This window comes from Carassius gibelio, chromosome A19 (genome assembly GCF_023724105.1).
Source record: "Carassius gibelio isolate Cgi1373 ecotype wild population from Czech Republic chromosome A19, carGib1.2-hapl.c, whole genome shotgun sequence".
Taxonomy (NCBI): Eukaryota; Metazoa; Chordata; class Actinopteri; order Cypriniformes; family Cyprinidae; genus Carassius; species Carassius gibelio.
In genome coordinates, this window is record NC_068389.1 from 30,491,890 (window position 1) to 30,508,003 (window position 16,114).

The 16,114-nt window shown below is 35.5% G+C and overlaps 2 protein-coding genes across 4 annotated transcripts in view; both read right to left on the bottom strand.

The window, feature by feature from the left end:
• Positions 1 to 16,114, bottom strand: part of LOC127935437 (gastrula zinc finger protein XlCGF57.1-like) — a 193,884-nt gene that overhangs the window by 32,074 nt on the left and 145,696 nt on the right. The gene's annotated exons all lie outside the window — the stretch shown is intronic.
• LOC127935438 (zinc finger protein 501-like) lies at positions 778 to 15,779 on the bottom strand. Its single transcript, XM_052533306.1, has 3 exons — positions 15,271 to 15,779; positions 7,360 to 8,481; positions 778 to 3,531 (listed from the first exon to the last, which is right to left on the bottom strand). The coding sequence occupies exons 1-3, from the start codon at positions 15,587 to 15,589 to the stop codon at positions 3,449 to 3,451; spliced, it is 1,524 nt and encodes a 507-aa protein (XP_052389266.1). The 5' UTR covers positions 15,590 to 15,779; the 3' UTR covers positions 778 to 3,448.

The following is a 16,114-nucleotide window of genomic DNA, read 5'->3' on the forward strand; positions in this document are numbered from 1 at the left end:
CTAATGATGTGTTTGGTGTGGGAGAAGCTTCACTAATGATGTGGTTGTGGGAGGAGCTTCACTGATGATGTGGTTGTGGGACGAGCTTCACTAATGATGTGTTTGGTGTGGGAGAAGCTTCACTTATGATGTGGTTGTGGGAGAAGCTTCACTGATGATGTGGTTGTGGGAGGAGCTTCACTGATGATGTGGTTGTGGGAGGAGCTTCACTGATGATGTGGTTGTGGGACGAGCTTCACTAATGATGTGGTTGTGGGAGGAGCTTCACTAATGATGTGGTTGTGGGACGAGCTTCACTAATGATGTGTTTGGTGTGGGAGAAGGTGATCTACCAAAATCAAAAATATCAATTTGTTTTTACACTAATTGGAGGGTTGCCAACTCTCACGCATCTGGCGTGACACTCACAATTTCAGCATCAATCTCACGCTTAAGTCCAAGCATAAGTGTCACGCCAGATGCGTGAGAGTTGGCAACGCTGCTAATTGATTCCAGAATATATAAATGTGAATTCTTACAAATATAGAGTGGTGGGAAACCCGTTGAAAGCATAAACACAGAAATAAATACCAAATAGCCTAAGTCTGTTTACACCAATGACAGGAGATTTAAGTGGTAGTTTACAGGAGAGCTGAAGACATCAGAATGATAAATGAGGTAAAAACAGGAACTTTTGACATGAAATAAAGTCTTTTCAGCAGCTCTGAGCAACACTCATTCAACAAGACATTCAGATCATCAGCAGATCATCTCTCTTTATTTCATCAGCAGCTCATCTCTCTTTATAGTGTTTGCTGTTAGAAACTGATTATATGAGTCAGGATGTATGCTAAAAGCCAATTAAACTGCAATGCTGTTATACTGATTTGATGGTTTATTTAAAAGGGGACAGTGTAATTTCATAAAACACATGAATAAAAATGGTTTAAAAAGCCAGAATTAGCCAAAAGGGTATTTTTTCTTCTATAATCCCCTGGCCAAGATGTAAAAAGAGCATTACATTTTCAATTTTCAAAAGCAATAAATATTGTCATATTTTCTCACAATATGCATTGCATGGACAAAACAACAGCAAAAGAAAAACAAACACTACTCATCTTCATCAACTACTACAACAGCATTTGTCTATGTGAATCTAAATATACAATCTAATCTAAACAATCTAAAAACAATCTAATTATTTTTTACTCAAATTCTGAGTTATGCATGTTGGGTAGTTTTGGTGTAACCCAGCTGTTGGGTTAGTGGGTGGCTGCTCGATCGTATCCCCTGAACACAACAACAATGAAAGGATGAAGTGTGGAGACAGCCACCAATGGTCAGAATTGTATAGACAATAGAATATTGATTAACAGAAGTTCAGAGTCAAGTCATGTTTGCACTACAAAAGAACCAATCCATTCCCATAATTAGTCCTTTAAGTGTGAATGGCTCATAGTTTGAAACATTTAGATTGATGTGGGAAAAAATGGAATCAGTTTGTTACTTTGTTTTATTAGTGTTCATTTATTTTATTAAACTGGATACTTTTATATTCAATATTGTGTCATGAATTACTTCAGATAATAACAAAGGTTTATTGTTTGTTCGTTTGGCATATTACTAAATTGCATACCCTTTAAATTCACTCACTGAAAGAACAGCAGCAGCAGTATGGTGTATCATTTATTTGGAACATTTGTATTTGGAAATTGTCTCTAATATATCAAACAACTTGTTTTCTTGTGCCATGGTCTGTCTGAATACTCGATTCTGATTGGCTGGCAGGTGTTGATTAAATTCGTTTAACTGCACAGGTAGTTCCAGGTCAGTTTATCATGTTCTACATTAATGTGCTTCCTATAAACATTGGAAACCATAATCTAACATCTAACAAGTTGTGAATGACAAAAGTAAACAAACTTTTATCATTCCAGTCAAATATTGCGGCACAATTATTATTAACATCTATTATGTGCATGCTGCCAAATGACCATGGCATAAGCAGGATAATTAGTGACTAGCTGTGCATTAAACAATTTTGAATGCACTTTGTGGAGGCAACCACCCTCCGCTGCACGCCTTCAGTACAACAGATCCTGCTGCTGGATTGCAAAAAAAATTGTAACGCATCTCAGACGGATATCTGGATATTATCACATGTAGCAACAGTTGGCAAGATACAGTTAGCTTGACAATATTTATATACCAATAATAAATTGTTAGTGTATTTCCTTAATTGTTCTAGCACCGAAAGCAGAACAGTTAACATTAGAGTTTATTGATATGATGGTCTTTCATAATTTTGCCTCAGGGCTAATTACGGAGTTCAGACATTAATTCCTACAGAAAGAGAAGCAATTAAATGTCAATTACAAATCTACATGACAGTATATCTTGCATCTGTGTTTTCTGAACATATCATAGAAGAATTACTTGTTTTAAAAGTAACAATGAATAACCAATTAAAAATATATATATGTCTCTTAAAGTGTTAGTCTCCTCTACAGCTTCCTGAACAAGAACAGTTTGTAAAAAGCTACTTTCCTTCATGAAAACTTAAGCAAACTACAGGTGATATGCGTTATAAGACAACTGAACATGAATTAAATGAAACTCATAAGAAAGGACAATGATATTATTCAAATCATGAAACAAACTGATATACAAGAAAAAAACTTTTTGACATTCTTTCGGGAGGAACTGCATCTTTTAGTTGATCTGAATATCAGGTGAATCTGCTGATTTTGAAGATGAATAAAATCCGGTTTCAGGCTCCCAAAATGCTTGATCTGTCTGGATGAATACAGCTAAATGCGTGTACGGGGCCTTATTTAATTGTTTTTTTGTAGGCTATGTCTGTGTAGAGCAGATGATTGATTGAAACACTTCCCAGATTCAGTGCAGTGATACGGTTTCGCTCCAGTGTGAATCCTCTCATGTGTGTTTTCAGATGTGATGACACACTGAATCTCTTGTTGCATTGTGGACACTTACGAAGTTTCTCTCCAGTGTGAATCCTCTGGTGAAGTTTTAAACAAATCACTGAAGTCTTTTTTTTTCACACTCAAAATCACATGTACTCTTTCACACCAGTATGTATTTTCTGATGTACTTTCAAATTTTGTAGACACAGAAAAAAAACTTGCCATACAAATAATTGTTTCTATTGTTCTAAATGATTAAACGTAAATGTAAATTACATAAATGTGGTTTCTCTTTTGTATGTACTTTCAGGTCCTGCTTCAGATCTGAAGCGCTCAAAAAATGTTTTTCTGCATTGATCACGAGCACAGTTTCTCTCCAGTGTGGATGTCCATGCGTTCCTTTACTCTTCTGATATTGATTACATGTGAATGATTTCTCTACAGTCTGAACTCTCATGTGATGCTCAAGACTTGTATTGCTTTTCAAACTCTTTTCACGGTGAAATGCAGAATAAATATTTCTGTTTGGTTTGAGAGGAATTCTAAAGTTTTTCTCCAGTTTTAACGTGATTTTTCTCCTTAACTTCACTTGATTCTTTAATCACCTCGTTTTCTTCAGTCAACTCTGAAAAAAAAAAAAAAGGTTTTATTTTCAGAAATGTGAAGATAAAAATGAAACCTGATGTAACAGCGCAGGGCTCCAGTCTAATGCTTGGTACAGACCACAAGATAATCGGACTATTTGAGACCGATTATTCCCTTTCCGATAATGTAATAAAAAAAAAAAAGTTTTTTAAACTTATATACTACTCTTACTAAATTTACCATATTTTAGAATTTCAATATATAAAGCAAATCATAGAAATGAATGAATAATAAGTGATTAAGTGCACCTTCACTGCCATCTACTAGGGATGTAACAATTCACTGAACTCACGATTCGGTTCTATTTACGATGTTGATTTAATGATTTGATTCACAATTTTTTTTTTCTTTTTTAACAAAATTATATTTACGACAAATTCTGAATTAAATGTGCCCTTTTATTATTGCTTGGAGAAAATTTTGTACATTTCTTTGTGAAATTATAATATAGCTATAATAATATACAGGGCCGCTGCTGGCCAAATGGGTGCCCCAAGCAGGATTGTATTGTTGTAACCCCCTTCCTCAAATATGATAAAAAAAAAAAATAATAGAGATGGAGGTACTGGGGCATGTTCTTCGTACGTCGCTAACTCAGTTAGCTGGATTTGAATGTTGACGATTTGGCGTGATCTTGGATCGTTTGGTTCTTCAAAGCTCATCCCGGAACTGCTGTCATAGCAACAGGTCCGTCAGCTTAAACCTGCTCGGGAGCAGCTTATTTCATGTAAACAGGATTGGATCGCTTCTTTTTAACCAGAACTGATACTCAAAATATGTCTGCTACCACCGCTACTTTATTACAAGAGTATCGTACTGATCCAGGGACAATAATTTAAAAGATTATTTTATTAAATTATATTAAAAATTATTTTAAAATAATATAAAGATGCTACTATAGACACAGCCAGTTTTACTCACTGAAATATTTATTTGTCATAAAAGTATTACTTCATAATTGTATTAGAGTCTTACACACATGCTATACAGATAATAGAGTTGTGCATTATTTTGAGTGATGCTATTATAAGAGTGGCTTGATGGAGCGCAGGAGATGCAGATAACATGATATTGACCCTTAAAAAACTTTCATTAATGCTGTCACGTAACAAATCTGTCCAAATATAAAATTAAATTAATAGATAATTTCTACATTGAAATAAAAATGTAAAGACTGCACAACTATTATAAATTGCAATCCAAATAATTGGGAATCATGAAAAAAATTCTAATAAAATAAAAAATATATATATATTATCTGTTTCGTGTATCTATTATAACATTTATGTAGTTTTGTTTGTTTGGCTGTTTCCTTATAAAAGTCCAGAAATTTGTCAAGTTTTTCGTCAGGTGTCGTTTTAAATTATATGACGTCATTACATTGCCGTCTTGCCACCAGCCAATCGCTGCACTGCTGATCATGGTTTCGAGTATCGATACATATCCCCTTTTAAGCCAACACATGAACGCGCAATTATCTCCGATAACTCAATCCAGCGATACTAATCATACACAACAGGTGTGTTCGAAGAACCCAATTAGCCGGATAATGATTAGCACGATGATATCATCTTGGAGGTGTCATTTGATCTCGGATGTAATAAGCGACGTACGAAGAATGGACCCCTGGTCTGCTCATCTCTAATGACTGTAAATTTAATCCCTTACCATCTTTAGGTATCAACGGCTCCTTTGAGCCTCATTCAGTTACTGTTACCTACCCTCTTAAAATACATTTTGCAGTTGTCTATCAACTCCCAGGACCACTAAGTAACTTTTTAGATGAATTAGATGTGCTGCTCTCAAACTTTCCTGAGTATGGTACTCCCCTAGTTATGCTTGGCGATTTCAACATCCACCTAGATAAATCTCTGTATGCTGATTTCCACACTCTGCTTGCCTTGATACTTATCCTGCTTGATCTGTACGCTGCTTTTGACACCGTTAACCACCAGATCCTCCTATCAATCCTATTGGCAAAGGGTATCTCAGGAACCATACTTCAGTGGTTTGAGTCTTACCTATCAGATAGGTCATTCAAAGTATCTTGGAGAGGTGAGGTGTCCAAGTCACAGCATCTAACTACTGGGGTGCCTCAGGGTCAGACCACTTCTCTTCTCTGTCTACATGGAATCATTAGGTTCTGTCATTCAGAAACATGGCTTTTCATACCACTGCTATGCTGATGACCCTCAAATCTACCTCTCATTCCATCCTGATTATCCGACGGTAGCTACTCGCATCTCAGCTTCTCGCATCTCATGTCTTGCTTGATGATGGACCACCACCTTAAACTCAACCTCGCCAAGACAGAAATGTTTGTGGTTCCAGCTAACCCATCATTTCATCACAATTTCACCATCAAGTTAGGCACATCAATCATAACTCCTTCAAAAAGAGCCAGAAGCCTTGGCGTTATGATTAATGATCAGGTGACTTTCTCAGACCACATTGCTAAAACTGTCCAATCCTGCAGATTTGCTTTATTCAACATCAAGAAGATCAGTAGCTTTCTTTCGGATCATGCTGCACAACTCCTTGTTCAAGCTCTTGTTCTGTCCAGGCTGGACTATTGCAATGCCCTCTTGACAGGTCTTCCAGCCAATTCTATCAAACCTTTACAAATTAATCCAGAACGCGGCAGCAATATTAACTTTTAATGAGCCGAAAAGAATACATGCCACACATCAACATACCTCACATTCAAGGCATTGATGTTTGCCTACAAAATTACCACTGTCTCTGCTACCACTTACCTAAAAGTATTACTTCGGACTTATGTGCCCTCTATAAGCTTGCATTCTGCAAGTGAACGTCACTTGATTGTGCCATCCCAAAGAAGCAGAAAGTCACGTTTACTGACTTTTATATATATATATATATATATATATTAATTAATATAATAATTAATTATCGGACGCATTAATTATCGGACAATATTTATCGCGCACCCCTAACAGCTATCAGTGTGAATTTGGTCTATATGAATAGTGTGTGATTATTGAGGGGTGCGTGATTTCACCAAGTATAATGTGTTCCTGGATCAACATCCTTGTTGATGTTGGAACAAAATTCCAATCAACCAATCAAAACTAAGATATAACTTTTCAGGAAACATCAGGTTTAGGTGCTTCTACACTCTTGTTAATCAGCTATCATTTCTCATTGATTTTAGGAATAAATTATGGGTTGGGTTAGGCTTAGGGGTAGGGATTGGGTTAAGTCTATATTTTTGGACAATAATGTTGATCAGGAACATGTCTTACTTGGCAAAATCACTGCGACTGACTATTCACTTTTTATGGTGTATCAGTGTGATTACCATCTGTTTAACTGGCCATCAACATGTGATTATTGGTTATATGAGTATCAGTGTATCATGTAATGTAATTGACCTACACAGTTAATTATTTATTATTATTATTTCTTATTACTCAAATGATTCTTATTGTATTTTTCTAGAGCTCAAAGAAATCATTTGTACAAGATTTAAGTTTCTGTCTACTGTTTCAAAACTGAAAAACTATGCAGTGTTATGTTTAATGACTAAAATATTTTGTAGAACCTTTCAATACATTTGGTAAATATTTTTCCCTAAAAGGGGTAGGGTTTCTAGACAGTCTCAGAAAAATGGTCGCAGGGATCATTTTTCATGGCATCTTCTTCAGATTTTCAATAGAAACTCATGAGACGTGAGTTTAAAAACATCAGTTAATTAATTAAAAACAATAATATGTTTTGACAGTAATTTGGAGAGGAACTCCATCTTTGATTTGATCAGAATTTCAGCTGAATCTTGAATACTTACTATGATTGTTTTTTGTATGTCTGTGTAGAGCAGTTGAACATTTGAAACACTTCCCACATTCAGTGCAGTGATACGGTTTCTCTCCGGTGTGGTTCCTCTCATGTCTTTTCAGATTTGATGAATGACTGAATCTCTTGTCACAGTGTGAACACTTGTAGGGTTTCTCTCCAGTGTGGATCCTCTTGTGCAGTTTTAAACACTTTTCTCTAGTAAAAGTCTTTTTACACTCAAAGCACATGTACTCTCTCACAGCACTATGTATTTTCTGATGTTCTTTCAAAGTTGAAAAACGTGAAAAACTCTTTCCACACAAACTACATGAATGTGGCTTCTCCTTTGTATGAACCTTCAGGTGCTGCTTCAGGTCTGAAGCTCTTAAAAATCTCTTGCTGCATTGATCACATGAGTGCTGCTTCTCTCCAGTGTGGGTGTTCATGTGTCTCTTAAGGTTTGCTGAGTGTGAGAAACTCTTCCCGCACTGATCACAAGTGTACAGTTTCTCATCAGTATGAACTCTCACGTGAATCTCAAGACTACATTTGCTAATTAAACTCTTTCCACATTGATTACATGTGTACAGTTTCTTTTCTGTATGAAGTCTCATATGTCTTATAAGGATTCCTCTCCGTGCAAAACTCTTCCCGCATTGATCACAAGTGTACAGTTTCTCACCAGTATGAACTCTCATGTGACGATCAAGACTATATTTAGATTTCAAACTATTTCCACATTGATTACATGTGTACAGTTTCTCTCCTGTATGAATTCTCATATGTCTTATAAGGATTCCTCTTCGTGCAAAACTCTTCCCGCACTGATCACAAGTATACGGTTTCTCTCCAGTGTGAATCCTCTCATGTGTTTTCAGTCTTGATGAAGCACTGAATCTCTTGTCACAGTGTGAACACTTGTAAGGTTTCTCTCCAGTGTGAATTCTCATGTGAACATTAAGACTATTTTTTTTTGTGAAACTCTTTCCACACTGATTACAGGTGGCTCTTCTTTTCTTTAAATTTTTCTGTTTGGTTTGAGAGCAACTCGAAGGTTTTTCTCCAGTTTTGAAATGATCTTTCTCCTCATCTTCATTCAATTCTTCATGCTCCTCACTTTCTTCAAGAAACTCTAAAATAAAAGAACAGAAATGTTAAAGTACATAAAAGTCAACCCTAGTCTAACAGACAATTTCTATTCAAAATTTTGCTCCTTTTGATGCAATTTTCAAAACCTTACCTTCCTGAAACTTTTCATGAACGAAGTACATTGATCTTCAATATATAATTTTTAAAACATTATAGACACAAATCAGGTTTCCACAAGGAGAACTATAAAATATATTTGATCAACTACACAATTATTTAACATACATTTTGTTGAAAAAAGTAACTTATTTGCTGCACCATCTATTTTAATCAACCTCTCTAAAGATTGTTTCTGTTACAACAAACAAAATCTAAAACTGCAGCAGATGTGTTCTTGATGTTTTCAAATAAGCTAGTTGCTAGTGTTGGGCGATATGGTCATTTTTCAAATCATCATATCGTCAGCACGTGAGATCGACGATACACGATTTTATCGTGCATGGGTGGAGCAAGAGAGAGACTCTTTGTTCTTGTCATAGCAGATCTATTGGGTGTTTTAAACCGTGCAGCTGCGTGAGAGAGAGAGCCTGTGGAATCACCAATAATATAAAAATACACTTTTCAACATACTGATAAACTAACATTAAATATAAAAATACTGTATTTAAAATAGCTAGTTCATAGTTGGATGCAACTGTCATCTCACCGTCCTGTGACAAATTTGCCGCATCTGCACACGGAGGAATTTATCAGTCAAAATGATCTGCAAAATCAGTCAATGGTGAAAATCAACAGTTGATTTCATTTTAAGTAATATTGGACCTAAACGAACACATTAAATATAAAGTATTCAAAACAAGTAAGTTGATATATTTGGAGTAGATTTGAATTGAACTGCTGCATCAGTAATACTCAGAGGTGTAGTGGTAAAAAAAAAGAGGTGGGTAAACTATAAATTCTGGGTGACCACATCGTGGTCACGGTAAGGTGGGCCACTGTGTATGTGTATCCTGATGACATCACTATAGGCTATCATTTGATATTACTACCAAGGGTATCACTGGTTGTTCCTTCATATAGGTCACACAATCACTATTCAATTCATATATTAATTTAAGTTCTTGTTAAAGAGACTCAAGAAGGAATGAGGTTGAAGTTGAAGAATAAGGTTGAAATCTATAAAGTTTACTAAATGATAAAACAGAGAGAACAACTTTTTAAAAAGAGGAATAGAGAGGGAGGCTTATATCCAGGGGTTCCAATGCAATGCACTTGTATGTAATGATTAGGGATTTGGGATTATTTTAATAGTCAATTAATCTGTTGAATATTTTCTCAATTAATCAGTTAGTTGTTTGGTCTATATTTTGTCAGAAAAATGTTGATCAGTGTTTCCCCAAAAGCCCAGGAATGGTCCTTAAATGTCAAACTCAAAGATATTCAGTTGACTGTCACAGAGGAGAGAAGACACTAGAACATATTCACATTTAACAAGCTGGAATCAAATATTTTTTTACTTTTGTCTTTCATATATTTTAGCAATGACACAGACTGCAATGACACAGACAGTTTCATTGCAGAAGGACTTCCTTTTGATCACGTGGTTCACTTGAGATGATTGACAGTTTCACAAACTAATGATATTGCACTGATGTCATAGCTGACGCTAAATCAATAAGAGGAGAGTGATCGTTAGCTCTGTTAGCTGTTTTAGCTCTTCAAATCGCATAAATCAGTGTAAAATAAATAATGTTATTCTGTATGACGAAATATTTTACAAACATGTCATAAAATTATTATCTCTTCAAACGTGTGCACCATTGGACTATAGCCCTGGCGGATCGTGGATATTGTATGTATATGAACACAAATAAACCGGAGGTGAGATGAATGGCTGCTGTATGAGTGATGATTTATATAAAAAATAACGAACGTTATTATTATTATTATTAATTGCTGGATATCCATTTTTGAATCTAGATGCAGTCTGTTGAGTGTTGTTCATTTTGAACGAATCTTTAATATGACTCAGGACTATCGAGTTGTCTCAGAGAGTGATTCGTTCATTTTGTGTTGACTGCACATGCGGATTACACAACATATGGGTTCTGAACCGACAGGTGAGGTCAGAGTCTTTTATTCTTCCTGTCAGTCTCATAGAGACGGGAAGAGAAAGGATTAGTAAATTTTGCTGAACGAGACTCAAAGATCCGAGTCAGTAAAATGATCTGAACTTCCCACTACTACTGGCAACACCGCAATTGGTCAACACTGACAAGTTGCAGCACAATATGAAATACTTCATCTTTAACAACAAACAAGCTATGAAACTAATAATGAACAATACGAAACTAAAACTACATAAGCTTTATTTAAAATGTCATAGGAACTGTAGGCTATTTAGAGGTGGATAAACTCAATTTAGAGGTGGATAAACGTACTTTGGAGGTGGGTAAACGCTATTTCCGAATTTTGGGGGGTGCGTAAATGGCGTTTACGTGCGTTTAGCCTCCACTACATCCCTGGTAATACTGCACTCCAGACCGCTCCTCATGACGAGACTGACGCACTGCCACAGAAACAAGAATGAGATGCAGTCTAACATAACTGTGACATTAAACTCAGTAAGTGAGGGCTCTTTAAAAAATTGCAAATATATAGGCCATTCAGATTACTTGTTAAAATGCAATGAAATACCTTATATCTGCAGACAAGTCAAAGCGTTACAACTTCTTCACTGACTACAGGCTCTAATCCTCTTTTGTGTGTGTGTGTGTCTGTGAAATGTGGTGCTGAAGTGAAATAGCTGGGCAGTTTGATAGCCGAATTACAATAGGCTGCCTAATAAAAAAAAAAAAAAAAAAATAGTTATTATCCTAATTTAATACATTAATAGGAGAATGAGCGTAATATAGTCTTGACTATCAACATAGACATCTGCTTACATCGATATATTTGACTATTTTCGATACATGATACTATCGTCTATCGGCACAACCCGAGTCATATGATGTGATTTCATTTTTTTTCCATTCTCTTTGGAGTGTTAGAAACTCTTGGTGTATAAAGAAGATCTGTAAAGTTGCGAAACCTAAAGTCTCAAATCCAAAGAGATATTCTTTATATAAGTTAAGATTCCTCCACACCCCCCTGAAATGGCTCTTTTTAAACACGCCCACACATCTACCTCACAATGTGGGAAGATTTGCATAATGCCGCCCAAATGTTCACTAAAAAGAAATAAGGCGTAACTTTTATTCTTGTTGCTGAACATTTGAATATTTACTCACATCCACATTTAGCTTATTTCTGTCCCAAATTGCACTCAGACATACAGCGAATAATCTCGGCGATGCGGAAAAAACAGACTGGTTCGTAGATTTGAGTCATAAAAATGGAATTCAGCCTAACGCGGACGGAACATGCCACATTTTGGACGAATAAATCAAAATTAGGTCAGTACACTTGAATCAAAATGGGATATGGGAGTGTGAATATTAAGCCGCAAAATGTCAATCTATGAATCCTGCACGTTCTGCATGTCTGTGGAAATCAAACGCTGACTGGCCATCGGGAGAACCGGGACAATTCCCGGTGGACTGGAAGACGATTCGCCCTAAATTTTAATATTTTTGTTGGATAATTGCACGCCAAATGTACTAAAGCTATCATTTCCAAATGCGCTATTCGATAATTAAATCTCTGATAAATCATGAATCGTTAGTAGTAACTGGCAATGTTTGGGCTTGCGCACTCTCCGCACTTCCGCCGAACGGTTTGGGATTATTAGCAAGGTGTGGGATTATTTTGAATTAGAAAGAAACTGAAAAGTTGTGTGTAAACTGTGTTATTTTAAATTAGCTTACAATAACTCTACTGGAGCGGTGCATAATCATATTAATTACATCACGTAGACATCTAGCTTAGAGTCTAGCCAAAGCCAGCTAATGTCAATCACTACAGCCTGTCGCAGTAAGTGACGATTTTGTTCTCTTTAATGCGTTGGATGGAAACAGTGCTTGTTCACAAATGTTTTATGTTATATTCCAATTTTGCGCTTAAGTTAAATTCGCAACTTTGGATGGAAACCGTTATCGCCTCAGGTCCTGTTTTTCTTTTTGGTTGTTTTGTTTTTAGATGATATTGATTACATGATGAAGTATGTTTTTAAAAGCCATTTTAATGCTATTTCTTGATAAAGTTCCCTATTGTTTTTGTCATTTGTGTTTTAATATGTTGGCTAAAGTTAAATGAAGATGAAGAATTCTGTCAGGCTTATATGATATATATATGAGCAGTTTATATGACAGGGCTTAAAACCAGACTGAATTTTTTCCATAAATATTAAATTCATCTATAAATGATTGAAGTCGATTAAAAACAACTCCAAGACTTTCAATAAAAAGGGGAGTTTAGATATAGGTCTAAAATTTTACAAAATGGAACGATCCAAGTTATTATTTTTTAGTAGTGGTTTCAACAACAGCATGTTTAAACTGGTACGCACCCTGAGCTGGGAGATGTATAAACCAAAGATACAGCGCTTGGCCCAACAATGTCAAAGACATCTGTATAGCATATTTCTAATAGCACAATATATGATATATACGATATCGTATATATCTTATCTTGTTGTGCTATTAAAAATATAAAATACAGTGCAGCACGAAGCTTTCACAATGTACGCATCCGCTGTGCAGAATGATGCACTTGAAGCTACACGGCGTCACGTCATATATGTGCAACAGTTATTGACCATTTCTTTTAACAGTTTTAAATTTTAGTTACTGTGCACACTAAAAACAATTTAGTCTTTTTTACGCCCTTGTTCTCACAGACACCCTGTAGCAAGTAACAAAACAACATTAAAGTTGTTAAAGTCCTCTTTGCAAATTCATAGACATGTATTTACCAATCAAGTATACTAATGGGAACACAGAATGATCTTAGAGAGCTTTACTGAGCTGACTGTCGTAACCCAACGAGACTAGCGTTTAAAGGCTGACTGACAAGACACAGTAGAGAAAAGAGTTCATGTTAACTTTAATGTAAGGGCTTAAATATCAATTTGTAGCTCACATTAAGCCAGGGGTTCTAAATTACAGTCCTCGCAGGGAAACAGTGAAATCTGTTCAAGTTTACCTCAGGTTGGAACATTCATTCACAGATTTGAGCTGTGCAACGTCTTCACACACTGATAAGTGTGACATCATACACCTCTGTAAATAAATAATTTAAACTCACATCTCGCACACTTCAGTGCTCTTTGAATGAAACATATACTTTCCCTTCGGAATACTGGTGTCCTGTGATGTCCACTTCGCAGGGCACTTATGTTCGAATAGAACAAAAGTCTGAAGAATAATTTGTACAATAACAATCACAAAAAAATAAAATAATAATGTCTATCATTATTTACTCACTTTCACGTTGTCCCGAAGAATGTGTGTAACCAAAGAGTTGATGGTCCACATTAAATTTGATAGTGGCAAAAATACTTTTGAAGTCGCTGTCGACCAGCAACTGTTTTGGTGGTATAAAACTAAAACTATCGCAGAACTGACAGGGAGCTGACATAATTTTCATTTTTGGGTCAACCATTTAACGTTAATGAAACAACAAAACACAAAGAGAAAAATCACTCACTGATCTTGACTAAAGAAATTTAATACAGTTGCTTTAGGAATCAGTTTACATAGTGTTTTATTTTTATATTTGTTCATTCAATTTCTTGAATGCTCCTGCTAAATAAATCTATCCTTGAAAATAAAGCACTTTTTGCTTGTTTTTGTATGTGTAGTTTTAATGCATATCTTTGTCATTCTTTTATTTTTTGTTATTAAAAAATGAGAACAAAGATTTTTATCTTCACCCTCTTTGGCCTTAACATCTGCCTTTATTATTTTTTGTTACCTTCAAATACTTTATCTTTATAATAGGGAAATTAGTTTGTCTGTAATGCTCAGACAACTTGCAAAATAGTAAAGCCATCATGACAAAGACCTGTGCTAAAATTGTGAATCGTGAGATTTCAAAAAAAATAAAAAAAATAAAAAAATTGTGCTGATATTTTATTCATATCACCCACTCCTAGTTTGCATGGGTTAAAAATGGTAAACAGATGTGAAGTTTGAGTCTAATGGGCTTCAGTGTGTTTAGATTTGAATTTTCTCAAGCCAACCTAAATATTAACAGTTGTAAATGTCACAATGGAACTAAATAAAGAAATGCGATGCAAATAGAAAAAAAAACATCAACTGCAAACTAAGAAACAACGTCATCAATTTGACAAATGCATTGCAAATACTTAACACAGCCAAACAAAGAAACACGCTGCTAATAAACTTCTTTATTCGGCTGAGATTATTTACAACACCTGCTATCAAACTGTTGAAGATGTTTTCTTGATTTGCTGGTGCTTTTTTATTTGCATGCATTTTCTGAAGTTGCAGCACGTTTCACAACCTTCTTTGATCTGATTTTCTTAGGGTGCCAATAATTCTGACCATCTCTCTCAAAAAAAACTGCTCTATGTTTAACATCATAAAAAATTATTTGCATTTTGCAAAACTGAGTGGAAGATTTTATGCAATAATTACAAAGGGATTTCTAGGCATTCCTTTTCTTTTCTTTTACATCTGATGTGTTCAATTTACTTTGCTAACTTTAAAAAAAAGTTTTTTTTTTCGTTTTTTCCCCCAGTATTTTCCACTGCGATTGTTTTTTTGTATTTGATTCTCAGTTCCATTAAATTTCAAGCTTTTCTTTGTTCATTCCATCTTTTATAGGCAAACAGTCAAACATTAAAGATGAATGAAGAATAAACACTAACCTCTTTGTTCCTCCGGTTTTATTCCCAAGGATTCTGGCTCCCCGTGTTTTATTCTCCAGGTTTCTGGTTCCTCTTGTTTTATTCCCCTGGTTTCTGGTTCCTCTTGTTTTATTCCCCTGGTTTCTGGTTGCTCTTGTTTTATTCCCCTGGTTTCTGGCTCCTCTTGTTTTATTCTCCAGGTTTCTGGTTCCTCTTGTTTTATTCCCCTGGTTTTTGGCTCCTCTTGTTTTATTCTCCAGGTTTCTGGTTCCTCGTGTTTTATTCTCAGTGTTTCTGGTTCACTAGTGTTCTCTTCACTCTCCTCTTTAACAAACAGCATCTTCACAGCAGCAGATCTCAGTTCAGATGATTCTACTTCTCCAGATATTCCTGCTTGATTCAAAACTTATTCTCGACTGTGAGGATGAGAATATAACAGGCATTTACTTTTCAAAAAATCAAAAACTATATTTTTCTATTTACAAAAACAACATTTCTAACCTCTTGTATTAAAACAGCACCACAACCAAATAAAACAGAGAGCATGGTGATACCAGAGACTAATTCTTCTTCGTCTGAGGTTTAATGGTGTTTGGTAAACAAACGCATGTGTTTAGCGCCACCCGCTGGACTGGAGAGTGAAGCGACGAGAGGAGGGAAATAATACTGTGAAAATGACTTTGCACGTCTAAAGACGGTTTCAACGGCAATGAACGCTACTACAAGAAATACAGTGATATTAAAACACCAACACCTCGTTTTGTCACGTGCAGTATACGTGCTCATCTTTATTCAAAGTTGCAGCATGTAAATGAAAATTAAGATCAATGAAAACACGATAGTGATGAGATGCAGCCTTATAAAA

Excerpts from the sequence above, each read along its gene's own strand:
- LOC127935438 (XM_052533306.1), bottom strand. The coding sequence starts at position 15,589 with ATGCTGTTTGTTAAAGAGGAGAGTGAAGAGAACACTAGTGAACCAGAA. Across the intron at positions 8,482-15,270 it reads AAAACCGGAGGAACAAAGAG|AGTTTCTTGAAGAAAGTGAG; the intron begins GTTAGTGTTTAT and ends CTTTTATTTTAG. Across the intron at positions 3,532-7,359 it reads ACATACAAAAAACAATCATA|AGTTGACTGAAGAAAACGAG; the intron begins GTAAGTATTCAA and ends TTTTTTTTTCAG.